The 12,972-nt window shown below is 53.2% G+C and overlaps 2 protein-coding genes across 10 annotated transcripts in view; one reads left to right on the top strand and one right to left on the bottom strand.

The window, feature by feature from the left end:
- Window positions 1-1,775, bottom strand: part of ETHE1 (ETHE1 persulfide dioxygenase) — a 17,691-nt gene extending 15,916 nt beyond the window's left edge. Inside the window, exons 1-3 of one of the 2 annotated variants that reach the window (XM_045442116.1) lie at window positions 1,619-1,775; window positions 1,100-1,244; window positions 842-990 (exon numbers count right to left, since the gene is read on the bottom strand). In XM_045442116.1, coding sequence (XP_045298072.1) covers window positions 842-990; window positions 1,100-1,244; window positions 1,619-1,699 — 375 coding nt within the window. In that variant the 5' untranslated portion in view covers window positions 1,700-1,775. The remainder of the gene's footprint in view (window positions 1-841; window positions 991-1,099; window positions 1,245-1,618) is intronic. The other variant, XM_045442117.1, reaches the window with a different exon arrangement.
- Window positions 1,776-7,174: 5,399 nt separating this feature from the next.
- On the top strand, window positions 7,175-9,962 carry ZNF575 (zinc finger protein 575). Of its 8 annotated transcripts, none has more exons than XM_045442107.1 (4): window positions 7,175-7,474; window positions 7,755-7,869; window positions 8,288-8,444; window positions 8,917-9,962. In XM_045442107.1, exons 3-4 carry the CDS (start codon window positions 8,363-8,365, stop codon window positions 9,573-9,575), a joined length of 741 nt encoding a protein of 246 aa, XP_045298063.1. In that variant the 5' UTR covers window positions 7,175-7,474; window positions 7,755-7,869; window positions 8,288-8,362; the 3' UTR covers window positions 9,576-9,962. The 8 variants fall into 8 exon arrangements, with proteins under 8 accessions (XP_045298063.1, XP_045298064.1, XP_045298067.1 ...); XM_045442108.1 differs by having other exon boundaries at window positions 7,229-7,474; window positions 7,755-7,850; window positions 8,201-8,444; XM_045442111.1 differs by having other exon boundaries at window positions 7,290-7,474; window positions 7,755-7,850.
- The last annotated feature ends 3,010 nt before the right edge of the window (window positions 9,963-12,972 follow it).

Genomic DNA, 12,972 nt, shown 5'->3' with positions numbered 1-12,972 from the left:
GAAACTATCCCCATTTAGCAAAACCCTCTAACCTGGAGGCCAAGACTTCATCCTATCCCTTGACCATTCTGTCCCCAAAGTCAGCCAGACTCTCCGTATCTTTAGCCAGTCTGATCAGAAAAACAAAAGCTTTGTTAGGTGTTTCTCCTCCCCCCAGCACCCCTCCCACCTCTATCTACTGCTCTGGGTTGAAATTCTGGCTGGAAATCTGCTGACTAGGCCTGTGACAGAGAAAAAGAGGTAGGAACCTTCAGACCCTTCCTGTGTGATGCAACAGCCATGCCAAGGGTGAGACAAGCCGGCAGGTGGCGGGGGGAGGGGGGTGGTGGGTGGGGGGAGACATTTAAGGAGGTGGTGGCTTGAAGGTGCCCACCCTGCCCTTGCCTGGCCCTGAGAGCAGACACCTCCTTAAATGTTGTGCTCTAGGCGCCTGGATGGCCTCACCCTGATCCTGGCTCTGGGCAACAGGAGGCTCCTTCCTCCAACAGCGGCTCTAGAAGACAGCGCTGGGTCTCTCCCTCAGCCCTGGCTTCAGAATTTTAGCCCTCGATCAACTTTTATGGAGATGCCAGGCCAAAAGAGCTGCTCCAAGGTGGTAGGAAACTCCACAAATGTTGTTGACTTAAGGGGCCTGGCCAAAGACACACCTGCCCAGCCTCTTGCCCCAGTGCCCCGCCTGGGTTTATGGCTCCTTCCTCCCAGAGACAAACTCAGGGGTCAGAAATCCAGGCCAGAGGCCCCTCCTACCCCAGGATTCAGGAGCCCAAGCCCCCAGCCCCCTCTTCCCTTAGGTCCAGGAAGTCCAGGCCACCACCCTCTCGGGACCCAGGATCCAACTCACGAAGCGCCCGAAGTGGATGGAGTCCCCATCCTCAATGTGCAAGTCAGCCTGGGCCCCGCTAAGGCGGGAGATGACAGACTGGCAGCCGGGGAGTAGGGACCGGAGCAGCCCTGAGCCCGTAATGTGATCCGCGTGGCAGTGGGTATTCACTGGGGGAGAAAGGAGGGCCAGGTCCAGGAGGGCACAGAGGAGGACGCAGGCTTCCCAGCCCCCAACCCCCTCCTCCCTCAGACCCAGGAGTTCGGTCTCCAGACTGACCAGCATACAGCAGCCGCAGCCCCAGTTCCTTGACCAGCTGGGCATCCCGAGGCGCTGTCTCCAGAACCGGGTCGATCAGAATGGCCTCACGGGACTCTCTGTCACCCAACAGGTACGTGTAGGTGCAGCTCTTGGGCTCAAACATCTGGGAAGGGGGCGTGGGACAGGTGAGAGAGCAGAACCAGACTTCCAGTCACTGGGGACCCAGGACTCCGAGCCTCGATTCGATTGTCTTCCTAAGATCCAGAAGCAGAAAGCCTTCTTTCCCCTCGGCGTCGGGAGTCTGGGGCCCCTGCACCTTACTCCATCTGAACCAATGAGTCCCAACTTTCCAATACCCCCCCCCCCCCCCCCCCCCCGCCAAATCAGGGTCTCCAGCAGCCTCTTCCGTCTAGGACTCAGGAGTCCGGCCCCAAGCCCCGGGGATCCCAGATCTCCTCCCTTTCAAGGAACCCGGAGTCCCGCCCCTGCCGCCGCCCAGCGCCCAGTAGTCCCGTTGCGGGTCCAGCGTCCTCGCACCTGCCGTAGGAGGATGGGGACTCCAGACCCGCTGCGCTGGCTGAGCTGCCGCCCGGCGAACCTCAGTGTAGCCCCCGCCATCGCGCCCGCGGCCGGGTGGGACCCAGCTGAGGCTCAGCGCCGGAGGAAGCCGGGTGCCCACTGGCTGACCTGGGCGGGGCGGGGCGGGGCGGGGGCGGGGCCGTCTTAAAGGGGCCGCGCCCGCGGCCGCTGGGGTGGGGGTGGGGGTCCAGTCTGGCGAAGAGACTTCAGAGACCGAGAAGAAGGTGAGACAGAGAAACGGCGAACGGGGAGACACTCAAAAGGCGAGGGAGAGACGTTGGGAGAAGCACGGACAGAGAGAGAAATGAAAACCCAACAGGAGGCCCCAATACACTGATAGCGGGACTCCTTGTGTATTTCCGGTGGTTTTTCTCAGGAGAGAAACAGGCAGACAGAAAAGCTCAAAGTCAAGGAGAGAATTTTGCACATTTACTCCTCACTTGGGGTCTCCTGTGTGCCTGGCCCAAGCTGGGAGAAGCTGGGGACCTGGAGGTGAGCCCTGTCCGGTCGGTGAGGAGAATGGTGCAGACATCAGGGCTGAAACAAAAGAAGGTTCAGGGATTGCCAGGAGCTCAGGGGAAGGAGGAAACAGGAAAGCAGGGATCCTCAAGCACTCTTTACTGTGAGGTTCCCCCCAAATAAGACCTCTTCACTCTGGGGCCCATTCTTGCTGTTTCTGTAGGATTGCTAGACTGTTCACCAGTCCCTTGAAGGCATGCACACCTAGGTCAGCTGTGAGATGCCGCCCTAAGGCGGCAGAAGAGGTTTAGAAGAGGTTTCTAAGAGGTAGAAACCTGGGCATACCCCTTCCCAACTGTGCAACCTTGGGCTCAAAACTTACCGTCTTCTGGGCTTCATTCAGTATGAGTATACTCATCTGTAAAATGAGGTTGAAAAGAGTTCCTCCCTCATTGTGAAGATCTAATAAGTTCAGACATGTAAAGAGTCTGGGAGAGCGCCTGGCACAGAACAAAACTATTATTGTGATTTCATCACCATCCTCAACTGCTTCCAATTCATCACTAGGCCCTGTTTTAAATTTTTTTATGTTTATTTATTTTTGAGAGAGAGAGACAAGACAGAGTGCGAGTGGGGGGAGGGGCAGAGAGAGAGGGAGACAGAATCTGAAGCAGCTCCAGGCTCTGAGCTGTCAGCACAGAGCCTGATGCGGGGCTCAAACGCATGAACCGTGAGATCATGTGATCTGAGCCTAAGTCGGACGCTTAACCAACTGAGCCACCCAGGTACCCCTATCTAGGCTCTGTTAAGTTAACCTCTCCAATCAGGCCACTTCTCCACCATCAAGCCCTCAGCCCCAGTCAAGAGGCAGCAAAGCATAAATGCAAATTACGTGGGTTCCAGGGCCTGGCTGCAGGAGTTTAAATCCTGACCCTGACCCTGTGTGACCTTGAATAAGTGACCTCCCTCCTTGTGCCTCATTTTCCTTTTTCTGTACAATGGGGATAATAGTATCGCCTCCTCTTAAAAACTTGCTGTCAGGATGAAATGAAAGAACGTATACCAAACACTCATGATAGTTTCAGGTATACAAGAAGTGCTAACTAAATGCTGGTAGTTAATATTATAATTAATATATAGCAGCCACCTCGCTGGGCTTCTGGCTTCTGCTCTGCCTCCCTACATACAGTCTGTTTTCCATGCAGCAACCAGAGTGAGCCTTTTAAAATATCAATCACAGGAGCGCCTGGGTGGCTCAGTCGGTTAAGCATCGGATTTTGGCTCAGGTCGGGATCTCGTAGTTTGTGAACTCGAACCCCATATCCAGCTCTTCGGGCTCTGCAGTGACAGTGCCTGCTTGGGATTCTTCTCTCCCTGCCCCTCCCCCACTTGAGCTTTCTGTCTCAAAATAAGTACATAAAATTTTTTTTTTTAATGTCAGGGGCGCCTGGGTGGCTCAGTCGGTTAAGCGTCCGACTTCAGCTCAGGTCACGATCTCGCGGTCCGTGAGTTCGATCCCCACATCGGGCTCTGGGCTGATGGCTCAGAGCCTGGAGCCTGCTTCCGATTCTGTGTCTCCCTCTCTCTCTGCCCCTCCCCCGTTCATGTCAGTCTCTCTCTGTCTCAAAAATAAATAAATGTTAAAAAAAATTAAAAAAAAAAAAGTCAAAAGAGGCTCCTGGGTGGCTCAGTCAGTTAGGCGCCTGACTTCCGCTCAGGTCATGATATAGCTCGTGAGCGCCGCATCAGGCTGTGCCTTGACAGCTCAGAGCCTGGAGCCTGCTTCAGATTCTGCGTCTCCCCCTCTCTCTGCCCCTGCCCCGCTCTGTCAAAAATAAGTAAACATTGGGGCGCCTGGGTGGCGCAGTCGGTTAAGCGTCCGACTTCAGCCAGGTCACGATCTCGCGGTCTGTGAGTTCGAGCCCCGCGTCGGGCTCTGGGCTGATGGCCCAGAGCCTGGAGCCTGTTTCCGATTCTGTGTCTCCCTCTCTCTCTGCCCCTCCCCCGTTCATGCTCTGTCTCTCTCTGTCCCAAAAATAAATAAACGTTGAAAAAAAAAAATTAAAAAAAAAAAATAAGTAAACATCAAAAAATTAAAAAAATAAAATAAAATGCCAATGACAGATTAAAGAATCACAGAAAACAAACACAATATGTGGAGCTTGTTTAAATTCTGATGCAGACGCAACAAGTGTAATAAAAAGATATTTATGGGATATAATGTCCGGCATATAGCTTCAAAATCATCTGGGAGGAGTGGGTGGGGGAATGAAACATTGGCCATCAATAGATAATTGCTGATGCCAGTCACTTCTGTTATTAACAATTCTAGGGGCACCTGGGTGGCTCAGTTGGTTGAGCGACCGACTTCAGCTCAGGTCATGATCTCACACTCCATGAGTTCGAGCCCCGCGTCAGGCTCTGTGCTGACAGCTCGGAGCCTGGAGCCTGCTTCAGATTCTGTATCTCCCTCTCTTTCTCTGCCTCTCCCCTGCTCATGCTCTGTCTCTCTCTGTCTCAAAAATAAATAAAAACATTAAAAAAAATAAAAAAAAACAATTATATTCTCATGCTTTCTGTATGTTTGAAATAAAACATTGTTCTTAAAAATGAAAAGCAAGATATGCAGGGGACAATGGCAGAAATGTGATAATGTGAAGACATGACTCTTGGGGCGCCTGGGTGACCCAGTCGGTTAAGGGTCCGACTTTGGCTCAGGGCATGATCTCACAGTTCGTGGGTTCAAGCCCCACGTGAGGCTCTGTACTGACAGCTCAGAGCCTGGAGCCTGCTTCAGATTCTGTGTCTCCCTCTGTCTCTGCTCCTCCCCTGCTCGTTCTCTGTCGCTCTCCATCTCTCAAAAATAAATGAACATTAAAAAATATAATAATAAAATAAAAAGAAATGACTCTAAAGTTTGAAAGTTGTGATCATGATATTTTAGTTGTGTTTCAAAGAGAGAAAGAGAGCCCTTATTTTTTAGGAACACAGGTTTAAGTGTTTCTGGATGAAATGTGTGGAATTTGCTTCAAAATAACTCAAGGGACTTAATGGGGAAGGGGATGATAGAACAAAATTGGTCATGTGGGTGATGGATTGGTGAGGGGCTGGTTATACTCTTCCCCTTCCTTTCTTTTGGTCATGTTTGAAATTTTCCATAAACTAAAACAATTTTCTAAAAAAGAGTATATTGAGGCCCCTGGGTGGCTCAGTTGGTTAAGCGCTTGACTGTTGATCTCAGTTTAGGTCTTGATCTCAGGGTCATGAGTTCAAGCCCCATGTTGTAGTCCACACTGGGCATGGAACCTACTTTAAAAAAAAAAAAAGAGGGGCGCCTGGGTGGCACAGTCGGTTAAGCGTCCGACTTCAGCCAGGTCACGATCTCGCGGTCCGTGAGTTCGAGCCCCGCGTCGGGCTCTGGGCTGATGGCTCAGAGCCTGGAGCCTGTTTCCGATTCTGTGTCTCCCTCTCTCTCTGCCCCTCCCCCGTTCATGCTCTGTCTCTCTCTGTCCCAAAAATAAATAAATGTTGAAAAAAAAAAAATTAAAAAAAAAAAAAAAAAAAAAAAAAGAGAGAGAGAGTATATGAAGACCTAAACTAGTTCATGCCACTTCCCATATTTAAAACCCTTCCTTGGTTTCCCACTCAGCTAGGCCTCTTTCTAATTCCTTGACCTCAAGTTCTGTATTGTCCCCAACGTCTATCTACTCATCACAGAGAACTTCTGGCTGTTAATCCTTTCCAGCGTTTATTTGATACAGATTTATTGGACACCTACCCTGTTCTGGACAGAGGGTGAACAAGGCAGACAAGTTGTTCCTCTTAACAGGGAATTCATTCTAGAGGACAGGAATACTGTATTAAGTGCCTACCAGGGAGATGTGACAACAGAATAATGAAGGGAAGGGAGCATCATGAGCTACGGTGGACAGGGGAGGCCTTCTGCAGTGGTAATATTTGAAATGAGATCAGAGTGGGGAGTCAGACAAATATGTTGATGGAGGAATGACCTTGGGGGAGGGGGAGGACATAGGGAACCGCTAGTGCAGAGGCCCTGAAGTAGGATGGACCATGGGATGTACCAGCCCTGGAAAGAAGGTGAGTTTGGAGGATGGAGGTAGGAAAGATCCCCTGAATGCAGCATGTTCCTTCCCACCTTGAGCTCTCTGAACTTGCTATTCTGGGACAACTTTGATTCTATCATGGCCTATTTCAATGCACAATAAAAACAAAAAGTAATATTGGTAACATGCATTGAGCACTGTAGGCACTGGTCTAAACTTTCCATTGATTACTGAATTTAATCCTAACATCCCAGAAAGACGAAGGGACTTGGCCAAGGTTACACAGATAGAAAGTGGCCAAGTCAAGATTCCAAACTGGTTACCCAGGCAATCCGGCTCCAGAGTTCGAATAACCCTACACCTAACACCCAGGGCTCCCAGGACTCGCCAGACCTTATCACACTGAAGACCCACCCATGCAGGGCATTTTTATGGGCACTTCACGGTCATTCCCGTGCTGGGCGGGAAAGTGCACCGTCATGGCCCGGGGAAGGGTGCCAAGCGTGGCACCCAGGGCCTGGCACCAGGAGATCCAACCCTCCCAAGAACTCCCGCTGGGATATTTCGGGAACCGCCGTCCCCCTCCCCTTACCACATCTGGGCCGGGGCATTGGGGTGGGAGGGGCTGAGATTCTTGAATCACCCAATGGCGAAGGGTGCCGGGGGCCTATGCAAATAACACATTTTTTATTGGACCTCAGCTCTCTCTGAACCTGGAGTCTCACCCCGCCCACTCACGAAAAATTGGCCTGATTTCTTTGCAAAAGTCTTGGGCAGACGTTTCTTGCAATTCCCTCCGGAGAGTGTACTCAGGCTCCCCACGAATTCTCGAAAGGAAGGGGGGACACAGAGAGGGAAGGTGCCTATGCTGGGCAGTGTCTCAGTGATCTCTAAACCCAGTTTCCCCGAGTTAGGTCCTGCACGTGCTTGACTCCACTCAGCCACCGTAGGCCCCGCAAGCCGCAGTACACTTTCCTATAGCCCTTAGACTAGCTCCGCGCTTGCTCACCAACTTGCCTGCCTCGCGCACCCACCCCTTCGATTTCTTCTCCCGCGGCAGCCTCAGCTGGCCGCGACTGCGCATGCGTACTGACGCCCCCACCGGGCCCCGCGTGGGAGGAGTGGATGGAAATGAGGCTGGGCAGAGCAACTCGCGCCCCCTCCCTCCCCTCCCGTCGCTGGGCGCGCGCCGGGAGGTGCAGCTCCGCCGCGTCCGAGGGCAGCGCAGCAGCTGCAGCGGCCGCTGCGGGAGGGGCCCGGAGCCCCGCCCCCGGGGAGGGGCCTTCCGCAGGTGAGCCGGGCTCGGGTCCGGGCCTGGATGCCTGGGTCTTCGGGAAGTGGATTGGGGGCTGGACGCCAGGATCTCCCGGAAAAGAATCGATTGGAGTCCTGATGCATAGGTTCCGGAGGGACTGCATTGGTGCCTGAGCCTTGGTAGGGTGCATTGGTGCCCGAATGCCATGATTCCGAGGGGTGCACTGAGGCCCGGACGCCTGAGACCCCGACGGAGAAATCCATTAGGCGTCTCTTAATCGCAAGACAGGCCACATTCTTTCTGCATCTCCCTCCAGGTCTCCCCTCTACCCTCCACGCTGGGGATGAAATTTAGCGACAAGAAGGAAGCAGTTCACGCGGCGTCCATGGACTGAGACTAAACCGCGACTCCGGTAAAGCTACCTATTGGAGGTGAATCCCGCCCACTGAGCTCAGGCCCCTCCCCTGGGACAGAGTTGTAAAAGACCCGCCCACCCCGCTGGAAGGCCCCTCCCCTGGGTCTGAGTGGCTTTGGAGCCTATTTATATGGCCCCGCCCATTCCCGTCTTAGTTTCCACTGCTGGGAGGTTCTAATGGGGGGAGGTCCCGCCCACTATGGATCCAGGCTTCGGCAGCTCTGCGCTCAGGACAGCCCCAGAGTTTAAGTTGTAGAGGCCTCGCCCACTCCGTGCAAGGGCTCCAAGCCTGGGTCTAAGTTGCAAAGGGTCACGTTTGCATAAACCCCCGCTGGTTGTGCTTTTAGGCTCCGCCGGCCCGCAAGCAACACCTGCCCTGCCTTTGGATTCCAGACTTAAGACCTCACTCCTAAAACACTGGTCCGTGATTTTAGGCCCTATAGCCTATCCCCATCAGCCTGATCATCACCGGCGTGGCCTAGCTCCCTCTGGGTTCCTGGGCCAGCAAGATGCTGGAACGAGATGCGGAGTCCGCGGCCGGGGACACGGATCCTAGTCCCACCGGCAAGGAACCTATAACCAAAGGAGGAGGTGAGAGCAGTCCCGCCTGTGAGTAGGGGGCATTCTACAGGAATTGGGGCCAAGAGAATCACATTTTGAGGGAATCTCAGGGCGAAAGTTTGAACGCCTAGGGTGATGGCCGTTTGGGTTGCTCCGAATCGCGTTCTGGGGAATCGTACTATTTGGCGTTGGGGAAATTCAGTGATCATTTTTGGGGCTCAGAAAATTAAAGGAGGGTCAGGGGGTTTGATATGTGGAATTTCAGGGTGATCACTTGGGAATGTACTAGAAACGAACATCTTAGTCGCTTTGGGGTTCCAGCTCCGTAACCCTTTGGAGCCCCTTAGGATGATCATTTGAGGAATCTCAGTATGACCCTTGAGTGTCCAGATACACTCCAAGTATCAAGGCTGGGACGGGGTGGGGGGCGGGGGAGGGAAGCCTGGCCTAAATTCAGGTTGTTGGCTGATGCCTGGAGCCCACCCGCCCTCCTGTCCTGTAGCTCCCCACCAGGGCTCGCCGCAGAAGCCCAGCCCGTCGGTTCCCGGGCCTGCCACGTCCGCGGGGGCGCCTTCTCGACCCCGCCGGCGGCCCCCGCCCCAGCGCCCGCACCGCTGCCCCGACTGTGACAAGGCCTTCTCGTACCCGTCCAAGCTGGCCACGCACCGGCTGGCACATGGCGGCGCCCGCCCGCATCCGTGCCCCGATTGCCCCAAGGCCTTCTCCTACCCCTCCAAGCTGGCAGCTCATCGCCTCACGCACAGTGGTGCCCGCCCACACCCGTGCCCACACTGCCCCAAAGCCTTTGGCCACCGCTCCAAGCTGGCCGCCCACCTCTGGACCCATGCGCCTGCCCGCCCCTACCCGTGCCCGGACTGCCCCAAGTCCTTCTGCTACCCCTCCAAGCTCGCAGCCCACCGCCACACCCACCACGCCACCGACGCCCGCCCTTATCCTTGCCCGCACTGCCCCAAGGCTTTTTCCTTCCCCTCCAAACTGGCCGCCCATCGCCTGTGTCATGACCCCCCCACGGCGCCGGGCAGCCAGGCCACGGCCCGGCATCGCTGCTCCAGCTGCGATCAGGCCTTTGGCCAAAGACGCCTCCTGCTCCTTCACCAACGCAGCCACCACCAGGCTGAGAGCCAGGGGGAGCGCGAGTGAGCCCTCCCCTTGGCTCACAGCGCCCCCCTGCCGCCAGCCCAGGTCAATGAAGAGGTGGCATTTCTAAGCTGGGCTGTATGGACTTGCCTCTCTGCTCCACGCTGGGCTCAAACTTACCGGGCTGAGGACTTCTGCTCACCTGTTTGGGGAAGGGAAAGGTGTCACCCATAGTTAGCACTGGGCCCCAAACTATGGGTTTGGAGCTGTGGGTTCAAAGCAAGTCCTGGCTCCGGTTTTTTCCCTCCTATTCATAAGGCAAAAGTAAAAAGTCTGCTAGCACCGGGGGTTGGTGAGGAATGTGGGGAAACAGGGTCTCTCCTTATTGTGAGTTAAATTGGTGCCTGCATTTTGGCCGTTTTGACTGTATCTATAAAAAATTTTAAATGCACACATGGTCGTGTCAACTATTCCACTTCTAGGAACTTATCCTGTAGATAAACTCAGCACGTTGAAATAGGCGTAAGGGTAAGGATGTCCACAGTGGGATGGTTGTGGCCAAAGATGGGAAACCATCCAAGTGCCCATTGGTAGGGGACCAGCTAATAAATTCCCGTAGGGCCACAGAATGGACTATGTTGCTGTAGGAGGAAAAAAAAAAAAAAAGTCTATTTGTATAGATGGGGAAAGAGTCCCTAAATATACTAAATAGTGAAAGCAAGAACAAAGGGTATACTACCAAGAGTAAAAAAAAAAAAAAAAATTTAAATATTTATTTTTGGGGAGGTCACAAGCAGGGGAGGGGCACAGAGAGGGAGACACGGGATCTGAAGCAGGCTCTGTGCTGACAGGCTGACATCAGCGAGCCTGATGCAGGGCCCGAACTCCCGAACCTTGAGATCACGACCTGAGCTGAGCCGAAGTCGGACACACTCAACCGACTGAGCCACCCAGGTACCCCAGTATAATTTTTTTTTAAAGCTCAAGCTTTAGAGCCAGCCCTGACCCACTACTGGGGGACCTTGGACAAGCTTTGACCCTTCTCTGGAGTCAGATGCCTTATCTAGAACATGGGAGTGTTATAAGGCCTTTATAAGGACGCAGGCATCATCTCTGGCAGTCACTTCCCTCCTGAAGCCTGTTTCTCCTGCTATAAAGTAAGAATAACCGAGCTAACCTGGAGCTGCCCTTCACTCTTCAGATGTGTATTAAGTGCCCACAGTGTGCTGGCCCCTGCCCAGGGTGGTGGGAACACACCAGTGAACAAGACAAGCCTGGTCTAGTGAGGGAAGCGGGCACTAATCAAGTAGGGACCAAGAAAAGAAAAGAAACAAACAAACAAACAAACAAACCCTAAAGCGGGGCGGGGGGCGGGGGGTAGGGGAGGCAGCCACCACCAAGAATTATTTCAATGCTGACATGGCCAAAGACGCCATTCAATGAATGACATCCGTGGCATGGGCTTGGGAACAGGCCAGTGAAAGAGAACCGGGAGCTCAGAAACAGACCTGTGCTTACCGGGGGTCCTGACTAGTGACAATCCCCACATGTCCATGAGGGCCTGACAGTATATGTTTGTAGGTTTTGTAGGCCACGGTGTCTGCTACAACTACCCCCACTCTGACGCTGTGGTACAAAAGCAGCTGTACACGTTATGATACATGGGTGAAGGAGTGTGGCTGTGGTCCAGTAAAACTCTGCAGAAATAGTAGGTGGGCTGGGTGTTGCCCAGGGGATGTCGTTTGCAGATCTCTGCTGTCGGTGAGTGGGGAAAGGACAGGCTAATCTGTGAACCAGCTGAGAGGTATGGAAAAAAAAAAACCAAGTGGGACCCTGTGGAGGCAGAATAATGGTCCCCCAAAGAGGTCCACGTCCTAATCCCCAGGACGGGAGCATGTTAGTTTACACATGGCAGAAGGGACTTTGCAGATGTGATTAAGGATCTTGGGCGTGGTTAGGCAGAATACTGGCCCCCCAAAGATGTTCAGTCCCTAATCCCTGAAACCCACAAATATGCTATGGGGCGAAGGAGAATTATGGATGAAGGAATCAAAGTTGCTAATCGGCTGACTTTAAAGGAGGGAGATTATCTATCCCCTTGAGATGGGGAGATTATCCTGATTATTCCAGCCCCCCCACCCAACATAACCAGAGGGGTCCTTATATGGGAAAGAGGGAAGCAGAAGAGTCAGAGGCCATGTGACAATGGGAGCAGAGACTGGAAGGATGCAGGGCCATGGGGCAAGGAATTCAGGCAGCCTCTAGACACTAGAAAAAGTAAGGAAATGGATCCTCCCCGGAAGGCACACAGCCTTGCACACCATGATTTTAGCCCACTGAGACTGACATTGGACTACCACTGACCTGCAGAACTGTAAGAAAATAAATTTGTGTTGTTTGAGGCCCCTAAGCTTGGGATAGTTTGCTACAGCAGCAATAGGAATCGTACAGATCCCGGTCTCATACCATACACAAAAATAAGTTTCTGGTGAGTTAAGATTTAAGTTGGGAAAGCAAAACAGATGGAAATAATAAAGGAGAATATCTTAGTAACCTCAGAGGTACAGAAGGAATCCGTACGACACGAGAAATGCACATCGTAGAGGAAAAGACTGGTAAATTTGACCATAAATCAAGTGACAACTATGACAAGAGATACAAGAAGAGTGTATATATACCTAGCACATACTATTATATAGAGGGTTAGAAAAGATATGTTTGAGGAGGGAATGTTTGGGTTCAGATCCGAAACGTGTGGATGGAATGAGAGATGCTTTGTGGAAGTATCCAGCATAAGGGGTAGGACCGAGCAGGCAAGTGCAAATTAGCAGGCCGCCAGACCACAGTCCACTCAGCAAAGCCTTGGGGGAGGGGTGGGCGAGGGTGAGGATTCAAGTCCTTCCACACCTGGAAGTGCGGTTTGTATCAATGTTTACATACAGAGCTGTTCTGGAAGATGCCCTCCGCAGCAACCACACCACCATCCAAGTTTCAAGAATGCAAACGCACTTGAGGGGTGTTGATCTCTGGTCTAAGCGTCATTGTACAGGTGGGGAAACAGGCCCGGAGAGATGGGATTTGCTTGTACCCAAACAAGGCCAGCAGGCCGGGACCTGATGAGCCAGGGTGGATCGCGTGTATAGCTCAGGCCAGCTCCTGCCCGAGGGCCTTTGCACTTGCTTTTCCAGACCTCCCCTACTTCTCACTGCAGAGGAATTCTTCCTGCAGAGGAATCAGTCCCTTGAGATGCCTCCCCCGCTGACCTTATCTAAACCACGCCACCCTGCCCATCACTGTAACACTGCCCTGCGTTATCTGCCTCACACGTTTATCACTGCTCAATGCTGCAGTCTCTCTCCCAGAGGAATGTCACCCCGTGAATGGGGCCTCGTCTGTTTCTCACACTGCAGCTCCACGGCCTCACCCATAGCGGGCGCGGTGGGCAGGACAATGGCCTCCC

This window comes from Leopardus geoffroyi, chromosome E2 (assembly GCF_018350155.1).
Source record: "Leopardus geoffroyi isolate Oge1 chromosome E2, O.geoffroyi_Oge1_pat1.0, whole genome shotgun sequence".
NCBI lineage: Eukaryota > Metazoa > Chordata > Mammalia > Carnivora > Felidae > Leopardus > Leopardus geoffroyi.
Note: the sequence above shows the minus strand (reverse complement) of the source record. Positions and strands in the feature narration are given on the sequence as shown.

Bases quoted from the DNA above. Each gene is read 5' to 3' on its own strand.
- ZNF575 (XM_045442107.1), top strand. From the start codon at position 8,363: ATGCTGGAACGAGATGCGGAGTCCGCGGCCGGGGACACGGATCCTAGT. The intron at 8,445-8,916 runs GTGAGAGCAGTC...CCTGTCCTGTAG, and splicing joins ACCTATAACCAAAGGAGGAG to CTCCCCACCAGGGCTCGCCG.